Below are 24,545 nucleotides of genomic sequence, written 5' to 3' on the forward strand. Positions count from 1 at the left end.
CCAGAGCTGATAATTGGCGTCTGTCTTGTGTCAGTGACGTAAAAGACGGATTTAATGCGACATGACCATTCAAACAGCAGTCGCTTTCTAAAACATCGGATATGTATCGGATTCAGTACCACATACGAAAGTGACCCAGATCGGATTTGAAAATATCGGATTTGCGCCGTTCACACTGTCATACCATGATCGGATATGGGTCGCATAGGGTCAAAAAAATCGGATTTGATGCGCTTTCGCCTGCAGTGTGAACGTAGCCTTAGTGACACAGTTATTAAAGAGCTTTATAGGTTAGAGGCCATTATCCCTCCTATGAAGGATTCAAGTCAACAGTGGTTCTTTGATGCGTTGCGAGGGTTGGTGAAGTAAATTTAGAGACGGTTAAATCAAAGTGGAGCTGTTGTGCTTTCCCTAAGTTTCCATCTCCAAACACTGTTTCAGGCTCTCAGACCCTAATATGGTCTTCTCAGACAACGTCAGCTACAACCTCCTGCTGTGATCAACAGGCAGCAAATCAGAAGAACCTTGGATGAAAGGGGGAGGGGCCAAAACAGCTTCTGGGTTAACTAATGCTCATCAGAAAATAAATGAGGATTATTTCAATCTGTGAATCGTGTCTAAATAATGTGATCCTCACCTCTTTAACCTTCACAGAAAAGACATTGTCTGTTCTTTGGATCTTTTCTGGAAGTCTAATGCTTGAGAACTTCTTGTGTGTTATTTTTATGTATGTATTATATGGCAAAAGTGAGAGAATGAATAAAACAAGGGAACAACAGGCAAACCCGGGACCTTGGTCCATGCTCCAATCAGCTAAAAGCAAACAACAGTCAGAATAAATGAGAACTGATATCCCACTGATAAAGTCACAAAAGCCATGAAAGGAGCTGGGATGGATGTGGGTTGCTAAGCAGCTTGCAGATGAACAACAGCTGTGGGCAGGCAGAAGCAGCTGAATGGCTCACTGTCGATAAGATTTTCATAGAAAGCGGGTGATAATGAAACTGGTGCTGTTTTGATGATTTTTAAAGGCATGAAAACTATGAAGTGTAATTTCTCTCAACAACTGGTCAGGAGTTTTAAGCAGGACTACAGCAGCTCGTGGCTTTGGCTGGTGTCCACGGTGGAAATGAGTTTGGGGATGTACAGGTCCTTAGAAAGGGGAAAACATATTTCATCCAGTGCAACAGAAAAAGGCAATAAATAAATAAAATGAATGAAAAGAATATCATAAGGGACAAAAGCAGAGAAGGGCTCAAAGTAGTGCCTAAGAGCAGCGACCGGCCTCCCGACGCCAGCTGGAGGGCTGAGGGTCTGTCTGAAGCTATGCCGAGCTCAGAAACTGCTTTTTAACAAGTGCCCTTTGGCAAGACACTAAGCCAATCTTTATACCACAGAGCTGCACAGCGTCCGGCAGCAGGACAGCCGCTGTGGCATTCACTCACCCACTGCTGTAAACAAGGAAGCAGAGCAGGAAGAACACTGGCCACAATCTCCATTTACTCCCACAGCTCACTCACCAGTTTTGTACCAGCCTGATTAGATCGATAAAAGGGGATGGTGATAATATTGATGATGATGATGATGTGACTTGGTTCAGAGTGTGATTTGGGCAGCAGTAAGAGTTAATAGCGCTCATAGTTTGGCTGCTGTGAGCTCCCTGTCTGCTCTTCGGTTTCAGTTACAGAACACTTTGAATGAGCTACAGGTGTCATGGCTGCCAGGTGTTTATCATTCAGTGGTTTAGGGAGAGCAGAGAAAGGAAGACGGGAGTAAACAGGGGAACTTTGAGTGAAACTTCTGTTGATATAGACAAAAACTCATAACCACATAATGAGCTGCTGCCCAGTGTTAACACGCCTGATACTGTGTTTGTAAATGGAGTTGATACTTTCTCTATGATTGCACATAAATCTGTAATGTCTCCATTCTGACCTTCAGAAAATCTCCTGCTGGCAAAAAAGCTGATGCCGTACTTCACACTATGTTTCATTCATGGCACACAGCTCCACTGAAACCTTACAGTAGTGTGGGGAAAAGTGCCTTTCAGGATCCACTGCCATTCACAGCGAGATGATTATCACTAATTAAGCAGTTATAAAAAGGAGAAAAAGCAGTTCCACCTTAATTAATATGATCTGATGTGACTTTGCAAACTGACACTCTGAGAGCACAGAAAACTTTGAGTCTCGGATTTCATGTTTGACCTTTTCATTGATGTCCAGGGTGAAAATAATAATGTGTACTTTTCAGTTGACCCACAAAATCATATTCTTTGAAACTCACAAAGTGACATGAAAGAATATCAAACATGAATATTACTTAACTGATGCAATGTAAAATCTATTTGAAGAAAGAGTTATTTGTTATCCCAGTACTGCAGCGAGGGGTGAACAGTAATTAATCTGATAGATGCTATTAGTGCTGTTTAAGCAGTTTTACAAACATCAAACGGCAAAATAAACAAATAACAAACTAAAAAAAGAACTAAGAGTCAGTCTGACAGACTTTTCGAGCTGAAACCCAAAATCATTCCCTGAATAATCATAGCGTGTGTGTGTGTGCGTGTGTGTGTGTTCTTTAGGTGAGGTGTGGGGCAAACTGTGGTCGAGTTGATGCAGCTGTGGATTCAATTTAATGATTTCCTTAAGGAGGCTCCTGCTTTTGTGTATTCGTGCATGATTTTAAAGGCGTACCAAAACTGCTGCATTTATAGACTCATCAGTCTATAAGAAAATAAAGGAGGGGGGGAAGTGCTGTAATTGCCTTGAAAGGAAACTTTCCTCCAGAGGTCACACTCCCGCTGTCTATGCTGTTGCATAAGGCTCCTATAGATTTCAGTCCTATAATGTCTCCTCTGTAAGTCCAGCATAGCCCTGGTAGCATGCTATTGCTGCTTGAGCGCTGACTGGACCTTTAATGCTGGGGAAATAAAATTTAAAGTACATGAACATTAACAGAGTGTTGAGCTGTTTGGAGCACAGGCATAGGTGCACACACAGTTGTACACGTACAGGTGTACCAACAAAAAACAAATAAGAGATAAAAAACTTACAGACTGTAATATAGTTTATTCATATAGTTTTCAGTCTGATGCACAGATCGTAACAAATATTTGAGCATTGAGAAAGTGTGTGTGTGCGTGCATGCCACAATGAAGGGGTGTGGACGTTCACGGTTTAACAACTTAATGAAAGATGGAGCGGTCCAGCTAAAGTGTCAGATCTCTGCTTCATGCCCGTCTGCCTTTTTGTCTCTGATGCAGTAATGACACAGGCTGGGCTCTAACGTGGTGTCGAATCCAGCCTGTGTCTGCACATCCAGCCCAGTAGCTTAATCTCTGCAAACATCTCTGGCTGTCAAGAAGTGTTTTCTTTGTGTTAGGTGTGGTTGCTGAGTCTGCGGGCTTGCAGTCAGGACGTGAAATCACTGCAGTCTCATGTGTTTCACAAGGCTCTGTCCTTGTTTCAGGATTATTATTACTCTCTGTCGCTGCATGTTCAACTCTGACACCTTTGTTCATGACGTTACCTCCCAGAGTTCCACTCTGAACGTGAGTGTACAGGTGTGACAAACCTCAGTGTACCTGTTGCCACTGAGTGAGGGCTCGAAGGTCGAAGGCCACAATGAAAACAGCATTTACCGAAAAAAAAATAAATGGTGAAGTCACTTAAACTGTCAGTAACTCAATAAAGGAAATGTTCTGCTGACACAGAAACCATCAGCAGATGATCGGGTACAAATGTAACCTCTTCTTCACTAAGCACGCGTCACAGGTCAGGGGCCGGGCGCAGACATCAGAGTCTGTTTTACAAAAGTTACCAAACATGGTAAAAAAAAAAAAGCTCAACTCGCTGTTTTTGTGTGACTGATAAGCATTAAGAGGGTTATCATCATTCATAAAAGCCAAGCCTGTTGTTTTGGTGAAGAGGATCTCGGTCCCAGCTATGTCAGTCTTACTAAATTTTAGGATGTTTTTGTAGTAATAAATATTCCATGTTCATGTAGAGCTTCAGTGTATGAAGAAGCAGTAATGTTGTTAACAGTCTGCTGTGTGAGAACAGTGTGTTTAAATATAAATGTGGGTGCTGGGACATTCAGACACATAGTGCCTTGTGTTTGTATCATTTTCCATTTTCTGCAGAACTTCCATTATTGTACTTCTGCTCTTTCATCATCAGATTTGATGGTGTATGATGGTGCATGATGATGTATGTGTTACCTTCAGTTTTCACATATATCTGTTGTGTTAACTCCTTCAGTGCTATGTTACTTAGATCCAGTGATGTGTAATAATTTGTGTCTGTTGTTGTTGTTGTTTTTAACTCTCTTGAAAAATGAAGGGGATTTTTACTTTTGAGCTTTAGGGTGATGCGTAAACACTGTAAACCAGTGGTTCCCAAACTTTTTTTGCTCGGCCCCCCTTTGTTTTACATGATGGCGTGTAGAGCAGGGCGATATGGCCAAAAATATTTATCACGATATATATTTGAAAATTTGCGATAACGATATAACCGACGATATAATTGATGCGAGACAAAATACAACTCCACAACATTACTAGCGCAAAAAGACAACCTTCCATTTATTTTCACTTAAACAAGAAGCTGGTTTTTATGTACATTAAAGCTTTATAAAAATGTAACAGTGCAAATGCAAATTCCTTGCTGAAAGTTTAACCAAAAGGCATTTCCAGTAGAAATGGGCTGACATATCCTGAGCATAACCATGTATAATATCCACTGAAGTTAAAAAGAGGTGCTTTGCAACATTAAACTGCAGTGTGCAGTACGCATTTTTCGGACCATAAGGTGCACGGGATTATAAGGCACATTAAGCGAAACAAAGCAGTCAGATAAATCAAACTTTATTAAACTCATTCTTCTTGCTTCCTCCACTTCTGTACCATTGATTCATTAATGTTGAATTCTCTGGCAGCTGCTCTATTCCCATGTTGTTGCAGTATATTAATGACTAACCTCGTATTGTGGATGGATTATCTCAGTTGTTCTCCTGACTGAAGTTTGGTCCGTTTACAGCATCCTGCCATGCGATTGCATTTGTTTCTAACCATGAAGAACCTTCACGTTAACTTTTATAAGTGGAAAAGTGTTAGTGTTCGTCCTCCAGCTTCACTGTTTATGTTATGCTAACATAGCTGTGTCGCTAGCGATCACGTAGCACATCATTATATACCAGCTAGCCCAACTTCAGTAACCCTACAAACGTCACTGCTGTTTAGTTTCCTGTCTTCATTTATGTTGGAAGTGATAGCAGAGCTGTACGTTTGATTTTTTTTCAGAAATCTCTCAGTCAGAACATGCAATATCATGCTTAGGTAACTAGCGAAACTAGCGAGCTAACTTCCGCTAGCTTCCTGCTAACTTCTAACTCCGTTAAATGTAATAACTTTTGTTTTCATGGATGCCTGGAAGTTAAACTTTATAGTTACACCTGGTAAAGCAGCAATGCTGATCGTTTTATTAAAGATGAAAGAATTTAGACAGTTTTTAACTCTTAAGTGATGCTGCAGTGTTGTTTGACCTGAAGTATACGGAGTTTAGGACCCAGATTACTCCCAGATTTAAGAGCATCTTAGTCCGACAAATACGACAATAACAACGGCCGCTTGCATGTTCTGCAAAAAAATGTGCTTTGTTGTGTATCTGACGGACAAACACCAAACCAGTTCCACATCACGGAAGTTGCACCATTTTTACAAACCAATTCTGGTTCATCTGTTTCACTCAACAATCGGCCATGTGCGTATGAAAACAAAGGCACTGCGCATGCGCGTTTGACTCCCATTCTATCGCGATATTTCATTTTCCTATCGTTGCCTAACATTATACCGGTATTACCGTGAACGGTATAATATGGCCCAGCCCTAATGGCGTGTGCCTTTTTTCACGTCAGGCTGTGCGCCACGTTATTGTTTACATGAGATGAATTGCAGAATAGCAGATAGAGACGAAATACTGTTACTGTTAATCTGACTGTCTTCAGGTTTTACACGCAGTTACTGTCCCTCCATTTACAAAGGCAGAGGCCTCACGGTGTGATTATTTTACGTGTAGTTTTCCCCCTGTATAATAATATTCAACATTGCTATCAACAAATTTTTTTTTTTAAAAATGCCTTTCTGTGCAAAATGGGTTTAAAAATATAAACAGCTGTGGGATACTGTTTGTCCGTGATTTGAACCGAGGGAACAAATCGTGGCAGGATCAGCCTGATATTATTTGTATCCCACTGTAACTTTACTGTATAAAGAGCTGACATCTCCAAAATGTCAGGAGTAGTTAGTCATTACAACAAGTGTTTGTGAACTAAAAATCAAGAATGTGGGATACTGTTTGTCCGTGATTTGAAGAGCCCAGCGCTGCTCCTGACGTAGGGAAGACCAATTCTACAGCGGAGACCTACCTTGGCACTTGTGTAGGTGAAACCAAAGGAAAGATATGCTTCACCATATTTTCTAGTCTTTGGCTTAGAATGAAGTTGGTTTGGAAACATATTCAGCCATGCTTCATCTCCTGCTTTGTGTTTCTGTGGGCGCCCCGTGCTAGCAGTGTCCAAGCATTTTGTTTTTTTTTTCTTTTCATACCGCGCCCCCCTGCCATGGCCCTGCGCCCCCCCTAGGGGGTGGGCCCCACACTTTGGGAAGGTCTGCTGTAAACTGTGTTTCCATATTGAATAAATGATGCTTAACGGGTCGATAACAGAAAATAAACTGGTGTAATGTAATCAGAGGAGTCAGTGGCTGGTGTAACGTCCCCAGTCCTGTGATGTGTTTAAAAGTGCAACAGAATACCAACAAACAAGGGCGATCAGTCACCTGCAGTCCTGCAGTCGCTCCATCAAATGCTCACACATGCCCCGCTGCACACTCCATCTGAAACCAATTTCTGATGTAATATCTGTGGGATTTACACACCTCCTTTCTGTTCACTTTAATGAGATTCTCATGAATTCTAATCATTTTCCCCCAACTCAATTTTGGATTCCACCTGATGTGCTTTTGATGAAGAACCCTTTTTCACTGTGTGATTGAAACCAAGTGAGGCCAAAAGCTTTAAGCTTCTCTGTTCACCTCCTGCATCCTGATGTGTGGTAAAAAATGTCCTTTTTCACTTTTAGACACAGAAACTTGAACCGAGTCTGAGGGTAAGCAGCATGATGAGCACCAAAGGCACTGGTTGTAAATGATCCAGGCTGATGTGAGCTACAAAGACTTTTCTTATTTCACGATCCGTCACTTACACTTCTATCCCTGTGTTTCCATTTTACCCTGTGTGGACAGATATGTAGTTATTAGAGATTAGGGCGCAGTGACGGGATGGAAAGTGGTGAAATCAGGTGGGTGGATCTGATCCCGGCCACACTGCTCTCACTTTTCTTCGGCTGAGAAACCGCGTGCCAGTGAAAACAGAAATTCCTTCATGATCCACTGAAACTCTGAGATATGGAAGTGATACACAAGTGTGAAAGCAAAATGAGTTTCCATAAACAATGTTCCAGTAGTTTTTATTGGAGCTGCTGTCCATTGAAGAAATCTTCCTGTTTCACAGTTAATGACCCCCCCCCCCCTCTCTCTCTCTCTCCCTCTGGTAGACGAGTTTGGTGCTGAAGGCTTCTCCGGCCTGGGCCTCTCCCACGGGGGTTCTTTTAGAGGCGGTCCTCCTTCACAGGCCTCCGAAGACCAGGACCACAGTTCGGTTCCAGGCCCCGCCCCTGGCATAGGTTTTGCTTCCGGTCCAGGATCAGCCCCATCGGGTCCTCCGACCACAAACTACAACAACATCCACATCCCACCAGGAGCCCACGCTCCGGCCAACACGCCGGCCGAGCTGCCGCCGCCTACAGGTACGACAGAGGTTGGCTGTGTGTACAAACAGCGTGGCCACATGTCAACACGCTGGTCACTCGGTTTAGTCTATAGCAAGCTGAGTGTACGTGCTGAGCTCTCCATGTTTGACACATGTGTCCTTGTCGAGCAAAACATTTCACTTCCCATTGTCCATCAGCCTCAGCTCCACGCAGACAGTTCTGCTGTCTTTCGAAAATCTCACAGTGGTTTTATGTCATTGTCACACGGCAGCATTTAGCGCAGAGGACCAATCAGATCTGTCCGTGTTTGGAAATCTGTGTGCAAACACATGAAAACAGCTTTCAGCTCTGTTTCGAGACTAGGTCACCACCGTAGTGAGCCAAACTCCGAGCGTCGATCGCACCTCGTATCAGCCTGCCGCCGTGCCTGCCACACCTCTCTGAGGTCACTACGTTACGATGCAAACAGTTTAAAACGCCAGTATTAAATCCTGCTTCCTCTGAGCACACTGGGCCCGCCGTGCCTCTGAACATCGAGGTTTAACATGAAATAATAGCAGCAATTTAAAATTCTGTAGCTTTAAAACAGAGTAAATAATATTGTGCTGTACAATATTTCTAAGAAAGAGTCATTTACAGCAGCTGACTTTCAGAGTCTGAGAGACTGTAATTTGTCGAATATGGGACTTGTGTTGTGCAGCACATGGAGCACTTTATTTAAAGAGACTGTCGCTGCAGCAGACACACACACACACACACACACACACAGTGCTGTTTAGATGTTAGTGGTCTAGCTTCATCACATGCTCAGTGAGGGTCCAGGTCTGTCCAATCACTGAAACGTGGATGATTAATTATAGACAAAAAACGTTGTGTTATATAAATGAATTACGATAATGATGCCATGATCACCTGACTGCTGTTTCCAGCGTGCTGTTGTTCTGCCATCATTAAAGGTCTAAACTAGAAGAGCTGCCTCTCTTGTCACCCGCCCTGTAATCCTGCTAATTTCCCCTGATAACACCAAGTATGTGACGGCCTCGCAATTTACCGGCGACGCTTTCAGTGACACTCCTCCCCGAGAGACGCATGTACACATGTTTGCTGGTGCAGATGTTTGCAGATGTTCTCTGGAGGATATAAAGAAGATAAAACTTCTCCAAAGTGAGATGTAATTGTTCCCTTATGGAAACAGCGTAAAGGCAAAATGTTGTATAAGAGCACTTGTCTAGGCACTGTTGCCACCTCATAGATCTGCGTGGAGGATTGGGTGTTTAGTTTTTTGCTTCCTGCGCAGAGTGATGGGGCACAATAGAAAAATAAACATTCACGCAGAAACCTCGAGTAATTCAAGGTGATTATAGATTACACAAGCTTCTGCAGAAAGAGCTGCACACACCGTCCAAACACACTTTCCCCAAACACAAACACACACACACAATCGGTCCACCGTCACCGCTGCACAAAGAGGAGCGGCAGAGGTGGACCTGCTCCTGCTGACAGACAAGGAGAGACTGAACCCTGCTGATAACAAAGCTTTTGCTCAGACCCATGTGATAGGCTGTAGCCCGGGTGTGTGGGAAAGAGTTTGGGGCTCTCCTCACATGCTTGGCTGAGTGCAAAGTTTAGTTCTGTCTCACTGATGATGAACGCTCAGGGGGACTTTTCAGAGGACAGCTCTGAAATCTGACAGGTTTACAGAGCAGCTTCGTTCCAAGGTAACCACCTGATCGCAGTGTTGTTGGTGACGTTTCGTTCATTTCCACTAGGAGAGCATCCAAAGTGAAGCATCTGTTGGCAGCTTGGTCGTTTTCAGACGCTTGATTGTGTTGTTTCTTGTCTGGATTTCTGCTAGCTGTCACTAAATATTCATATCTGTGCAGTCAGAGCTGAGATTGAGGCTTCAGAGATGTACAGACTGAAAAATAGGACGGCATCCAATAATCTAATGGGGGTATGTTGGGGCTGAAATACTGTGGCCTGCTGGGTAAAGGTCAGGAAGATGATGGATGTTGACCTGTCCATCTCTGGCACTCTAACGCAGGTGTTAGATATATCCATCCATTCGCTTCCGCTTATCCTTTTCAGGGTCGCGGGGGTCGCTGGAGCCTATCCCAGCTGTCATAGGGCGAAAGGCGGGGTACACCCTGGACAGGTCGCCAGTCTGTCGCAGGGCTAACACATAGGGACAGACAACCATTCACACTCACATTCACTCGCACATTCACACCTAGTGGCAATTTGGATTATCCAATTAACCTATCCCCCCACCGTGCTGCTGATTATTGATAACTGGCATAGTTATTAGAAATATCGTTTTGGCCATTCGTTACTGAGTATTTCCTTGAATATTTACCACAATCATAATTTGAAGTGTTTTTGTTGACCAGCAGAAGCTGTTAAACCTGTGCCTATGCCCCGATCAGTGCCCACTGTTGACCCCACACTGCTCAGCGCCCAGCAGCAGGGTAAGAAAACACACACTTACAGATGACTGCAGACACGATACACAACTGCTTTTCCTTCCAACTCCCTATAAACACAAAGCTCAGACTGCAGGCGGTTCACCTGAGTCAGAGGCTCTCTGGTGTCTGCAGGTAATCCTGCTTTCACATTGAACTGGTTTAAAAACTGCTTCGTAAAAGACGTCTCACTGGTTTAAGGCCAACAACCATTCCTGCTGCTCTCTACGCTCATCTGGATACCGAATGTTCCTATAGTGAAAATGCAAAAATGTGAAGTTGGAATAAATTCCTGAGACTGTTTCCAAACTTTGACTGCCTCTAAATCCAGTTTGAGACCCCGGTGGCCTCCGTTTAGCGCTCTCTACCAGACATATTGTATTAATATAAGGATGAAAAAAAGTTTCTGCATATGGTCTCTGTCTGTCGCTCCACCGCACTCCACTGGAATCATATTTCTGTGCACAGCTGACAAATTAAATAAAAAAAATCAAAGGTAAAGTGTGTTAGTGTGAGCTGAACTCTTCTGGATGAGCACCGTTCACCTGTAACTTTCCTTCATTTGCTGTTTCGATGATGTTGGAGAGTAAGGCCTGACACATCATTCAAAAATGTCCCAAAGAATTTATTCAGAATAGTAAAAGCTTTGTTTTCCTCCTCTGTTCTGTGCACACATACAAAGTATAATTTATACTATTATAGTTATTTAATTTAATACATAGAAATTTAGAACTTCATGTGTTTCATTTTCCTTTGTCCTCGCCGCTGCAAACAGACAGGACGTTTTTGCTGCTGAGTCTTAAACTGAATCTGTTGGATTTTTCTTTGCCTATTAAACGTTTTATAAACACATGTGTAAAACTTGTTGATGGAAAGACGCCTCGAGTATAAACCAAGGAAGATGCGAACATGGCGAGCCAGAGAGTGAGTGGGAAGCTAACGGTATGTGGTTAATGAGTAGCACAAGAGGACTCGCATTAAGGAGCTTAATGGACTTTAATGATAGGAACTGACTTCAGACGCCGTCGACATGAATATGTTACACAGAGCGAATTATAAAGAGCAACATCTAACAAGATTCCCAGAGATTCACTCACAGCCTTGGAGTGTAATGAGTCGGAGCGTTTCATTAACCCCGCCGAGTACTTTGGTGATGAATCAGGACTTTGATGGCAGAGCCATTCATATTTATTTCTCAATTAAAAAGAGGACAGCAGCTAATCTGCCACACTGAGCCTGATGAAATGATGGAAGGATCGTTTTCCAGTTTCCATTACCAGGCTGAGAAACGGCGCTTTCCTCTTTCTCCTCCTGAGCACCAGGAGACATAAGATAACCAGTGAAAGTGGCACTCGAGGAGATGGTGGCCTCTGTCTGATTGGACCTCGCGCCGTTCGTCCGTCTGTCTGCCATCTAACACATCATTACGACCTCAGCACCGCCGCTTCGCCGCTGTCTAGACTGTCATTAGCTGCTGGCGGTCAGCCGCAGAATGAGAGGGAGAGGGGGAGCGTGGTTGGAGGGCAGGGTGAGCATCATTCCCGTAATTCACACTTTGCTGCTGTTTTTAAACGCGTGGTTTCAAATTGTTTTAGAGTGTTTCAGCGGCTGGCAGAGCACAAGCAGGTTGAGCTGAGCAGCTTCAGTGTTTCCATTCACCTGCTATTATGGCACAAACAGAAGAACCACAAAGTTTAAAAAAAACTGCTTCACAAAGGCTCTCAGTAAAGAAAAACCTGTGACAACAACTGAGAACAGCCGAAAAATAGGCTTTACATATGACAATGGCTCACGTGGGACGTGTTTAATGTTTGTATCTAATGTATTTATGCATTCAGAAGGGACACAGCGGCCTTCTGCTTTACTCTGTTCATGATAGTTACAGTGCAAACACAGTGTGATTATAGAAAAGTGTTTAATATATGCTTGTGTAATGTGTAACACATCACTGTGTTTATGAGCTGCAGATTAACCAGCTTTATTGTGACATCAATACATAAAGAAATTTAATTGAGACCATGAAGACCACTGACTCAACATAAACGATGGGCATAGCTACCAGCAAGGATAAATGAAGCAGGTGCACAGGCTTAAACCTGCCCACCTTTATACAGTCAGTGATTACGTGTCATTCATGCAGCAAGCAAAAAGTAAAATGTTTGCAGAGGAATTGTACGCTGCTGCAGTGTGCACAGTGCAGCCATAGAGCATATTATACCATATAACCTTAAAGACTGAGCAGGTTGCTTAGTCAGCCAGTCATGCATAAACTAGCATCACGCAGTTCCTCAGATAAAAATATTCAGTCGGCCGGCTCAGCAGCAACTTTATGACAAATCACTGAATCATTCAAACTTCAGTTTTCTGTCAAGGTGAGTTCAGATGTTCTGAATAAACCGTGTGACTCGGGCAGTTAAACTTTTGTCCAATCGCTGTTATAATTAAAATGAAAAAGCCTTTTTGATGCAGCGCATTAAGCCTCAGTCCAGGCAGATAATGAAGAAAAATGGAGCTCGTAGCGCTCCGTTAAAACTCGTCAAAGACTCTGAAATGAAGATGCGGTGAAGAAGCAGGTGTTTCTTTCCGGCAGCCCTGAGCGTCTCCCCTGCAGCCGGCTCAAACTTTTTAATTCAGTCAGTCTCCTCTTTTTTTTCTTTGAGTTTACGTGTGATGTAACAGAGTACCATTAATCTTGAACCCTTAAACAAACTGTCACTCATTTATTTGACCACTGGCATGATTTTGTACGAGAGTTTTACTGCAGCGTTGAAATGCCATTAAGATATCAGAGCTGTATAGTTATCAGCTAGATTTTTTTATGTTCCACTGACTTACTCTGGGCCTCTGTAAATGCACCAGCGTTAGATTTTACAGCACGCAGTCGTTCCCGATGAGCACAGGGACTAATACATCCATATACATCCCCATTCATGCCAGTTTCCATAGCAGTAATCTCCCGTGTGTGATTTATGGCTCCTGGTTGGTGTCTGTTTGCGTGGCTCTTTGGCTGGGCAGGGCGATTGTGAGAATTTACCATTGTGCACAGGTAGCAGCATGAGAAGCACAAAGAATATCTGCACTGGTTTTCAGTTTTCATTGATTTAACCCTCTGGACGAGACTCTGGGAGAGCAGAGTGCTGCAAATGTAAATAAATAATATGAATTCACAACACCCCAAAGATGTGTCACTGTAACAGAAAACAAAACCAGTGAAGGAACAAAGAAACATAATAAGATCTAGAAACGGCGTCAGTCAGTAACAGGAACGTTTCAGCTGGGGTCCTTCCTGGCTCACCTTCTGAAAACTAATTGATTTCTCATTATGAAAGCTGTCAGCTCGTTTCATTTACTCTTTTTATTTCAAGCAATCCTGCAGTTAATGACTCCTGAGATCATTTCTTATTTCGACCACCTCTCCAAACACCCCTCTTCAAATGTCTCCCTCCACGTTAAGCGCTGTGGTCTCTGGTTTTTCCACGTTTCCCCCTCCTCTGCCTCTCAGGCTCTTCTAGTTGTGGAGTATATGCAGTCAGCATATTTTCCCAGTCTTTTCCCAGCTCAGAGAAATCAGCCAGGGGATTAGAAGCTTATGGTGAAACATTATTCAATCATTTCTTTCCCGTTCTTCTCCCGGACACTTTTAAGAGCAGAGGAGCGTGTTTTACGAGAGCCGCAGAGCCAAGAGAGATATTATCTGTTGATCTGTTCTTTCAGCCTGCCCTGCTTGTCAGAGACTCTCAGAGGTCCTTTATGGAGGCGCCCACCATGTTAATGTTAAAGTAGAAAACTAATTTGGTGTTATTATTGTTTCATATGCTACACATTAACTGTGCAGAAGAAGCATTAGCTGGATGGATCTGTAGATTTATTCCCTCTGTTTAATGGAAGAAAAGTCTTGCTGCGGTCTGTATGCCCAAAAATACACAAGTGACCTCAGCGTTTAACTTTCTCATGTTTAAGGAAACTCTATCTACACGCAGGCATTTTAGGAGGCCACCTTCAGGACAACTGCTGAGGACAGTTTCCATCTTAGTTTTCATCTTTTATGTGACAGGAAGAGGGTGGATGCATTTAATGCAGTTCAGTTCAGTTTTATTTAGATAGGTGCTTGATATTGTAAGGTGAAGACCCTACAATACAATCACATGACCCATACGAGCCAAGTGCTGTGGCAACAGTGGGAAGGAAAAGCTGCAGAGATTTGCATTGTGGGTAGTGGATATTCAAGACTTTGTGTTCAGACAGGCGCTCAATGCAGATGATGTGCATCATTTTCCACTTGTGAAGAAACTCGAAGGGAGTGAACTACAGACAGAAACCGTTTTTATTAAGAGTGGAATTGAGTGGAATCTCCAAGTGAAATCTGCTCATTCACCATGTTTTATGGTTTGTTAAATTGATTTTTTTTTTCTTTGTCCATAAGAGACAGTTATCGCCCTTAGACTGTGCAGATGGTTGGATGTTTTATCACTGCTTTTCTGTGAGACTGTTTTATGAGTACAAAGTAGATCCAGTGACAGCTGCTCACTGTCACGTCTGAGGATTGTTCAGAGAAACCTGGTTTCTGGAAACACCCTGTAAATGGAGGTTCACTATGTCCGAACTGTCTAACAGAAATATGTAGCACATCTTAGATCATCTTTGGATTTGTTACCATGGTATGGTAATGACTTGAGCCTCGTGCCCAACTCGGCAAGTATGGACACGTTCGTGTACATTTGTGGACTGTGATTTATCATTGTGATGTCAACAGTGTCGGTCAGTCACCTGTAGAATCGGTAAACGTGTTTAAAAAGCAAAATCCAGAAAATTCTGCTGAATATTACGTGGCACCAAAAACAACCAAGGTGCTGTGTTCATTTGAAGTAATGTTGATATTTACTTTTCAAACACAAAAGAAAAGAAGAAGAGAATCAGACCAGGTCCCTGGAGTGGAGGTCGTAGTCTTGACTCTCTGTCTGCAGCATTCAGAGCCTGCAGTAACCTGCTCGTGTTGTCAGCAGTGAGACTGAATATTATTCGTCAGAATGCATTAACATGATTCGATTTTGCGCCGTCAGTCGTTTCGTGGCTTGGAGACGTGTCCCGTCCAAGACCACGTCTCGTGGTCTGTTTGCAGAGCAAAGCGTAGAGCGAGGAGAGCGCAGCAGAGGCCTGGTTTACATTAAAGAGTGTCCTCTGAGGAGGGAAGGATTGACTGAGGGAGTGAAACATCCTGAACAAGTAGAGTGATGAAAGAGGGAAAAATGGAATGATCGGGTAAAGGCTAGAAGAGAGATGATGGGACTCCAAAGGAGCCAATCGACCACCCGTAGATGCAAAGAGAGGAGGGAACAGTTTCAAACAAGAAAGCAAATCAACAAGGGAGCAAAGACTCTACATAAATGTCAGGGACTCTAGGAATGGATTCTTTCAAGATTTTATTTGTATTATTGTGTTGAAATTTCTTGCTTTTTTAATGTCTACCGATTTTGCAAAAATAAATGAATTGTGACTGGATAGACAGTAAAATCAAGGATAGACAGGTAAGAAGCAAAAGATCACGAACGAGAAGAAAGTTAGAATATAGTTAAAACTGGATGAATCTGATGGCTGGAGGCAGTTTGTACAGTATGTGTTAATTGGACTGGTCACTGATCTGTTATGACCTGTAACCTGTCCTCATAGAGCTGAAATGGTACGTCCAAAGAGTCAAATCTTTATGCCTCTGCAGTTGTTTCCATCTTTCCCTGCTTCGTGCTGACACAGTGACCCCATACTTCATAAAAACAAGTTTGTTTTTTTTAAGTTAATAACTTGAACTCCACCCATCTCACAGCTGGAGCAGCGACTGTGAGCCATTTTCAGTCTGAAACCTCACAGAAACTTTCAGTCTGATATCAGCTGCTCACCCTACATTTGTGTGGTCAGGTTTCTTAACAATACAACATCAACCTAATTTTCCAGAGCAGCAGCACAGCTCCAACAGCAGTGCTAAAGGACCAAAGTTTCTGCTGGTAACCGGTAAGCAGGGACAGACGGTGGAACATATCCGTGTCCATGACCAAGCTCCAAAATCGTCAGAGAGGTAGAAACCAAACAACCGTTACTCCTAGCTGGAACGTTCAAAACATGCGCTTAAACATTGGGGAGGAAGCATCAGAGGGGCAAGTAGAAGAGGGCAATAAAGGTAAGGGAAAGAGAAACATGCTCTGAGCTCATGATCCAGTTTCCTGGGGGCAGGGTCTTTACAAGGTTGGGTTTTTTCTTTTCCCCTATAGAATACTCTGGAGTCCTGTATGTGAAGGAGGGTCTATGTTTCCTATAGTGTTACACCCACATTAAGAGCTGTGTTTTCTTCAGGCTGAGCTGTGAGCCCCTAGAGACTCTGATGGGTGGAGGGCCAAGAGTGGAATATGCTGCAAATAAAACCCCAGCTTGCCTTTTTTCACTGTTCTTGTTGGTTAGAGAACATTTTTGAATTTTAGAAGAAAAAACAAACATCTTTTTGTCACTGCAGGCTTGACCTTATAGATTCAGTAACACCTACAAATGAAACCAAAGAATAAGCTGTGAAAATATTTTTAGATCTAAAAAATCATTGTTAGAAAGTCGATCACAACTGTTTACTTAACCCACGACATGTGTGTGTATAGGTTAACAGTTATCTTGGAAGCTCAATCAATCTCTGCTGGGTTCCTCAGGGATCTGTCATCAGGCCACTGCTTTTTATACTGTACATCAATGACATGGCTGCAATGTCAAAGTCATTGAAGGTCATATTGTTTGCCGATGTCACACACCAGTGTGCCAGGGAAATAACGTGGAACAACCTCTGAATGAAGTAGAAAATTATCTGAAGATGTTCTTTGACTGTTTAAAAATTAATTAATTAATTAAAACAAAACACAGAATGTCATAAAATTTCACAATATTTGGAAATCTTAAAAATTCCACCACTGTGAAACGGAGTATAAATATTAAAATTAGTAAAACCCATCTGAAATAAGAATTTTCAAATGATCCTGGATACTCAATATTACTCATATCTCAGGAAAAATATAAGAAAGCCAACCTTTATGAAGTTTCAGCTATAAAGACTATAAATAAAACCGTGAACCGTTAAATTTACTTTTTATTAGATTAACTGACTTTGAGAGGAATGCTCGTGTTCAACTTTAATATGGGAAATGTTCATCTCTCCGGTCTCAGTGTGAGAGTAACTCAGCATGAAATCTTTCTTTAACTTCTTTATTTTTTGACGAAAAGCAGTCGGTCTCGATAAGTTTTGAGCTTCTACCTCCTGCTGTTTGGTAGTTTGTACACAGGGTGTAAAACTTTAGATTACTTAGTGTTTCGGTGTGTCGGGATTAGAGATGGACCGATCCGATATTACGTATCGGTATCGGTCCGATACTGACCTAAATTACTGGATCGGATATCGGAGAAAAATAAAAAATGTAATCCGATCCATTAAATATCACGAAAGCACCTCACAAAACTTGCAACACGCCGTAACTCACCTCAGAACGTTAGCAGTCGGAGCAGTATGCGTCACGTGATAGAGTGGCTGTGGCATGCGGGACCTGTCGGTGGTCTGGATAGCATTTGGAGCTTCGCTAGCAACCTGGCATTTCATCTCCGACAAAGTTATCCCCGAGAGAAGTAAAGCACGTGTGTAAGTCCATCTCTGAATGTTTGTAAAGCATTCCCACGTTAAGCTTAACAAGCGACTGCCTCTCGCTCTCCGGCTGCTACTTCAATCGTGAAACTGCTTAAATGATCAGCTGATCGGCTTTTCTGTCGCGAGTCTGTCTCTCTTGTTTGTTTTTGGTCCACTTTGCACCAGAAAGAGGAAACCAGCGGCTGAACAACAGCAGCACGTTTAAGCTTGATAAGCTGTTGTTACAATTTATTTAATATTACTTTCTACTCGAGGATCTTTTTCTACGTAGCTGACGGCTGGTAACTGTGCAGGGGCGGATCTAGCAAAGTTTAGCCAGGGGGGCCGATAGGGCATTAACTGGGAAAAGGGGGCACAAAGACATACTTTTCTTTCTTATTCTCATTTAAAATGTCGAGCTTTTAATAAATAATTATCTGACACCCAAAGTTTTAATTTGATGTAAAATGAATAGAAGTCAATTACTGTATATAGTAACTATTAAGTCTAATATATATACCCTAGTAAGCTATAGTACTTTTTACTTTGGGAAGGTACCATCTGTGCAGTCTGCAATTTTGTTGAAGAAAGATGTTGAATCTATTTAATATTTCTTGAAAAAGAATTGATTTCTGTGCATTTTTTTTTCACACTGCATCAAATTAAGGTTGATTACGTCGATTAAGCATCATGAGGTGGAGCGTGAGGGGTGGTTCCCTATTTTTTATTTATTTATTTTTGTTGTTGCTGGGAGTTGGAACCCTATTAGTTAGGTTGCTTAATATTTACGCTAAGTACTCTTTAAAATACCAGAATAGGGAGGATGGTGTAGGTCTAAGTTTATTAGATTGATCAGTATTGCTGAACTATGAAATATTTTTTTTGTATACAGGTATAACAGAATAGCTTTAGTGTAGTTGTTGTTTTAAACTTGAGTATGAACTTGCAGACTTGCAAAATGCAGCAAGATATTTTAAAAAACAGTTTTGTTGATTAAAAAACACTATATCGGATTCATATCGGTATCGGCAGATATCCAAATTTATGATATCGGTATCGGTATCGGACATAAAAAAGTGGTATCGTGCCATCTCTAGTCGGGATCTTCACTTTTACACTTCTTTTGTTCGTGTTTTCTTTAATTGCTACGCAGAATAAAACTAAACTGAGCTGGGCCAAAACCGGTCAACATCACATCATTTTTAATATTTTAGGTAAAACGACAAAGAGGGGAGGACGGGAGAAGATGATAAGAAAAACCTGATTCTTTAATTGTTGAGATTTAAAACAAAAGATCGTGGACAAGTTTAGAGCAAGAGGCTGAGCGACATGATGATCTCACAGGGAGCGGTTTATCTCCGAGGATCATGAACTTGTTACAGCCTCACATCTCTTTATTAAACAACACACAGACGCTGTGTCTCCTCCCTGACGCCTCCCCTCATCGGGCCGATTACTGATGAGTCTTTATTTAAATACATTCTGATCGCAGAGATGAATTACCCACAATCCCCTTGACACTGACAGACAGTGATGGGCTGACGCGGATCACAGCGGGACTTCGAGTGTTTTAAAGGCAATTTAAGTCAGAAATAAACTCCGAGCAGAGCAGAAGACTCATGCTGTGCTTCGTTTCTCCAATGCTCACAATCAAACACACTTTTTTTGTGCAGCAGGTCAGAACAAAACGGACGACAACTGAAACTTACAGGAAATTGGTAAAATGGGATGACAGCGGCTTGATTATAACCCCCAGAAAAAAAAAAAATTTTCTTATCATTGAAACTTTATTCAAAGCAGCAGTTGAACAAAACTGAGTGGAGCTGCTGGAAACTTTAGAAAAATTCCAGCTATTCCTGAATTCATCCATTCATCCATCGTAGGCCCAGCTGTAGCTCAGGAGGTGACCCTTCCTGCTGCAGTCTGCATGTTTCTGTGGCTTAGATATTGATCGCTGAGACAGGAAGTGCAGAGACGTGCTCGTATGAGTAAATGAGGCGTTCGGTATAAACAGCTGTGACTGCAGGGGTAGAAGAGAAGAACCGTTCATTTACCATGTTATCCATCCATCCATCCTGTGTCTCACACAGTGGCAGTAACACAAGTATTGTTATATGAGAAGAAATTTGTAAAATGAATCTGTAACCTTTAACTTTCAGGGTTTTTTGTTGTATAGCATCAGAAGTAATAACCAAATACTTCAAGTCACTGTAACACTTGTGGGACATTTTTTCCATGTTACAGATAAAGTTTCATGTTGGGTGTGATCATAGAGTTGATGTTATCTACATTAAAGGGATCCTTTGCTGTTTTCCTTTCTTTTGTCTCCTTTCCTAAAGCCACCTGTAGCTAAGGAAACTCAACAGTTGCTTGTGCAGATCTGTCTGTCTGCCGTTTGATGGAATGTGCCATGGTTGGCATCAATCCTCCCCTTTGTGTTTCTCAGTAAATCAGTCTTCAAGCGCGATCAGCCCTCAGAGCTGCTCTGATTGCTTTGTAGTTGTTGTACATTATATCTGATCTCACTAGTTTCCTTCTCTCTGCCCCCCTCCATCCTTTATCCTCCTGTCATTCCGCTCTCCCTCCCTCCAGGCGGCATCCAACTCTCCCCGGAAGACTTCACCAAAGCCCAGAAATACTGCAAGTACGCCGGCAGCGCCCTGCAGTACGAGGACGTGGGCACGGCCATCCAGAACCTCCAGAAAGCCCTGAAACTCCTCACCACCGGCAAAGAATGAGGCCCTTGTCCTCCTGCCGGCCCACTCCTCCATCCCTTCTTTTCTCTCCCCCCCCCCCTTTCACTCCAGCAGCGCCACTCTATCCGTCACTGATCCGGCCCAACAGCGAGCTGAGGATGCAGCTCACTCTCTCACACACACACACACACACACACACACACACACTGAAGAGGGCCGTTGAGCTCGCCATCAGACGAGGACACAATGGAAATCAGCGTTCAACAATAGCTGCCTGTGTGTGGCTGCGAGTCGCACTGATTGACAGGACAACAGTCCGACGGCAGAACACGGCGACTCTGACGACTGACGCACATCACAGCTTCATCATTGGTCTGAGAAGACAGCAGAAGGTCCTCGGGCTGCCATTTAACATCACGGAGCTCGCCGCGTACGCATCGGTAAACCGTTACCATGGAAAGCAAATCTCTGAAACATCACTTTTTACAAAAAGTACAAAATAAGTCTGAAATCATTCTGTTCAAACTTTAAAGAGAAATAAACAAGAAAATGAAAATGTTCTGCTTTCCTGACACTAAACTGTGTCACAGGCAGAACGACGATTTAGGAACTCGCAGATCGACACAACAAAAACAGCGGAAATATTTGGTTTGAGTGCAGCAGGCTCTGTTTGTGTTCTGTGTATATGGTGAGAAAAAAAATGTTCAACTCGAAGCTCGAAGTAACTTTAAGGTCACAACATTCAACCTTTTTTCTGCTGACACAGCATTAATGACAAATAACAACTGTAAGAGTTTCAGGGGCCAAACTAAATTAATTGGCGGCTAGATTTAAGTAATTGGGGGTTTTTTTGTTGCCATTTTTCCTGCAAAATTACCCAGAATCATCAGAGATTTCACGAGTGAGTCCATGTCACGTCTTTTCTAACTGCGACGGAGGGCGCTGAGTGATCTCGGACTCGATCAGCTCATCTTCTAAGTGCAGCTTCGAACTTCACACAAGTATATAAAAAAACAACCTAAATGTCAATCTTCCCATCACACAATAAAACTAATAAGAGTATTCCTCAGAATGCCAAGAGTGTGAGATGACACGCGACAGACGCTGAACGAGCTATGCTCGTTTTCAGACGGCCTTCAGCTCCCTGCTTCAGGTTCTCTTCTTCTACGATATCAGAAAGGAAAAAGTGTCTGTGTCTGAATCACTGCTGTCGGGATGTCTGCGACTGCTCGCTGTGATTGTTTTGGCTGTTGGCGTTTTGCTCTTCTGTAACAGAAAACTGTCTCATTTGTGTCACTGTCAAACGGACGCTGTCCTGATATTCAGTGATGCAGAATAAATGGAGGCGGCGAGGCCTTGGGGCAGCGTGGCTGTCGGCCTTCTGACTCGTCGTGTGGCCGAGGAGGCGGAGGATTATCTCCTGAAAGCTTGTTTCATGTTGACATATCACTGTGTGTGTGTGCTGGTGGAGATGGGGGGTGGCAGTTGTTGTTTCAGCTTTAGTTCTTTTCTCTTTATTTAATGTTAATCATTCTTGGTTTGTTTGAAGGTTTTCAGAGTTGCACGAAGCTTCTGTCAGAATCAGTGATTTACAGCAATTTGAATAAAATGTTGGAAATGCGCAGCAGTGTTGATTCTTCCTGTTTGTGTTTTATTCATAACTGATGTCACTGTGTTGGAAATGAAAGCATGTGTAGCTCAAGCCCAACAGACGTGCAGCAGAATGAGCTCCATGTTAATGAAATCTGCATCTTTATAGTAGGACCAGATGGATCCTGCTATTAGCTCAGCGCTGTAAAGATCCTCCAACACTGAAGGAAAACCCTCGAAGCCTGCAGACGGTGCTCTGTGGTCGTCTCTGAGCCGCCCCTCGGGGAGGACCCATTTCTTCAAAAGGAGGCAGCAGCTCTCGGCTTCTTCTACTATTAGTCTCATTTAGCTAACCATCACAAAGAGCAGCAACACAACTCAACAGCGTAGGTCTTTTAATCTGCTGCCGGTGACTGAATAACGACTCCAAACACCCGCTCCAAAGGGCTGCAGACCAACCACAGGTTCATGTCCGCTCACAGGTTCGAGGACACGTCTAAATATTGACCACAAATCTACAGCGAAGAAAATGAGGAATAATTCACGGCTCGGTAACAGCAGAGTAAAAATAAGACCACAACTTCCTGCAAGTAGGAAGATGATTGCTTTGATTTTTTTCATATTAGTAGCAACACTACTCATTTTCAATCCTGTGCTGATCAGACAGGTCTCCTGGTGGGACTGATGATGTCACTCTCAGCTCATTTATAGATGCAGGCAGATAGTAATGAAAATGATTCTGCATCGATGAGTCCAACTCGTCCTCAACACGTCTTCCTACAGGACTGGATTGTCGGAAGCACTGCAGCTGGTTGGGTTCTGGTGATACTTTCATTTTTCCATTTTGCAGGTAAAAAAACGATGTCACTGTGTAGAGGACCTGTGATGTCTGCTGATTTGTCATGGTTAACTATTATTGTAGGCAGATTTCATAGAATTACCAATACTGACTCCATCTTGTTGCTACAGTGACACACCAAGACGACAAAAACTGAGTGGTTGGAGATCTTTAGCGGCTACAAGACTACGAGTTCGTCCGTGCTCAGGTAAAATGATTCAGGGCCTGTAGCAGTCAGCAGCCACTTTCTCAACTGTGACTGCAGCACTAAGGAAAGTAGCTTCCTGTGATGAAGCAGACACATTCAAGTTTGAGACGTCTGGGTTAAAGCGGTGCCCAACACAATTTAATTTGACATAGAGCATCTGTGGTAAAGCAGATCGTGTTGCAAAGCCACAACTGCTGAGAAGGGTTCGTCCTGAAGACTGAACCAGTGTTTGATTCTGGTCAGTCTCTCCTTTCTGAGAAATCCTCCTGAGGACTCGCTGAGGCTGTTATGGATGGGTTTCCTGTGTCATGTGGCCACACATGGTTTCACTTTGCTTCACAACGATGTTTTCTGCAGAGTCCAAAGGAACCAGCCGGGGACGGTCAGAGGTGAGGCGTCCCAGCTTATCGTCAAAACTTCAGCATGTCTACCTATACTAATCTCTGAGTTATGTCCAGCTTAACCTGTCACAGTTAAATGTTCATGTCTCCACAACCTTTTCTCTGGAAATTAGAAGTGAAAACTTTTAGAGCCACAGAGTTGGCGCAGGGAGGATGCCTTGGTGGACAAATGGGAGAATACATCTTTAAGCCAGGGGTGAGGAACTCAAGGGCTGGTGTCCTTGATCCAACACAGCTGATTTAAATGGCTAAATTACCTCCTCAACGGTTGTCTCCATTCAGGGGTAGCATGCTTCGATGGCCGCATTTGTAGGCATTTACATCACAGCGATGCGACGAAGGCTGTCCAAATTTGAGGAGTCCTCCAAATGTGGCAACAAATGCATCTTTCATTTTCCCCAGATTTGAAAGATGGGTCAGGTGTATCCTTTGTGGCCAGCCATATCCCAGGATTCATTGCGGGTCATACAGGAGAATTTTTCTCATAACAATTGCTGTCGAAGCGGGAGTTAATGCGGGAGAGGAATGCACTTTTCAATGTAAGTATAAGAAAGTCTGGTGGTACAAAAGTTACATTTTAGTAGCAGTTGTGTTGTTAGGCTTTGGCATTTGCTTATGGTTATTGTGTAATTAAAATAATCTTCGTAAAAATTGCGCGTAAACTAGCTTGTATGGTGGGTCCTGCAGTTTTTCATGTATTGCCACTTACATACAGCTAATTTTTATTTATTTTATTTATTTTATTTTTTCAAATTAACCTTTTGGTGATGAGTTTTAGGGAACAAAGACCAAATGGCTCAGTTTATTAAAATGAGAGGAGAAAATCATCACCTCTTCACTGGGGTGAAGAATTTGGCCACTGTGGCATTGGAGGTACA

At 42.8% G+C, this 24,545-nt stretch overlaps 1 protein-coding gene across 3 annotated transcripts in view; it reads left to right on the top strand.

The window, feature by feature from the left end:
* The window catches only part of vta1 (vesicle (multivesicular body) trafficking 1), a 63,123-nt gene extending 40,871 nt beyond the window's left edge, over positions 1–22,252 (top strand). Inside the window, exons 6-8 of one of the 3 annotated variants that reach the window (XM_085248015.1) lie at positions 7,615–7,866; positions 10,221–10,298; positions 20,527–22,252. In XM_085248015.1, coding sequence (XP_085104141.1) covers positions 7,615–7,866; positions 10,221–10,298; positions 20,527–20,672 — 476 coding nt within the window. In that variant the 3' untranslated portion in view covers positions 20,673–22,252. The remainder of the gene's footprint in view (positions 1–7,614; positions 7,867–10,220; positions 10,299–20,526) is intronic. The other 2 variants (XM_085248016.1, XM_085248017.1) reach the window with 2 other exon arrangements.
* The last annotated feature ends 2,293 nt before the right edge of the window (positions 22,253–24,545 follow it).

This window comes from Mchenga conophoros, linkage group LG15 (assembly GCF_057382185.1).
Source record: "Mchenga conophoros isolate Kocher_MC1m ecotype Shallow Benthic linkage group LG15, M_conophoros_male_GT1.1, whole genome shotgun sequence".
Classification (NCBI taxonomy): domain Eukaryota; kingdom Metazoa; phylum Chordata; class Actinopteri; order Cichliformes; family Cichlidae; genus Mchenga; species Mchenga conophoros.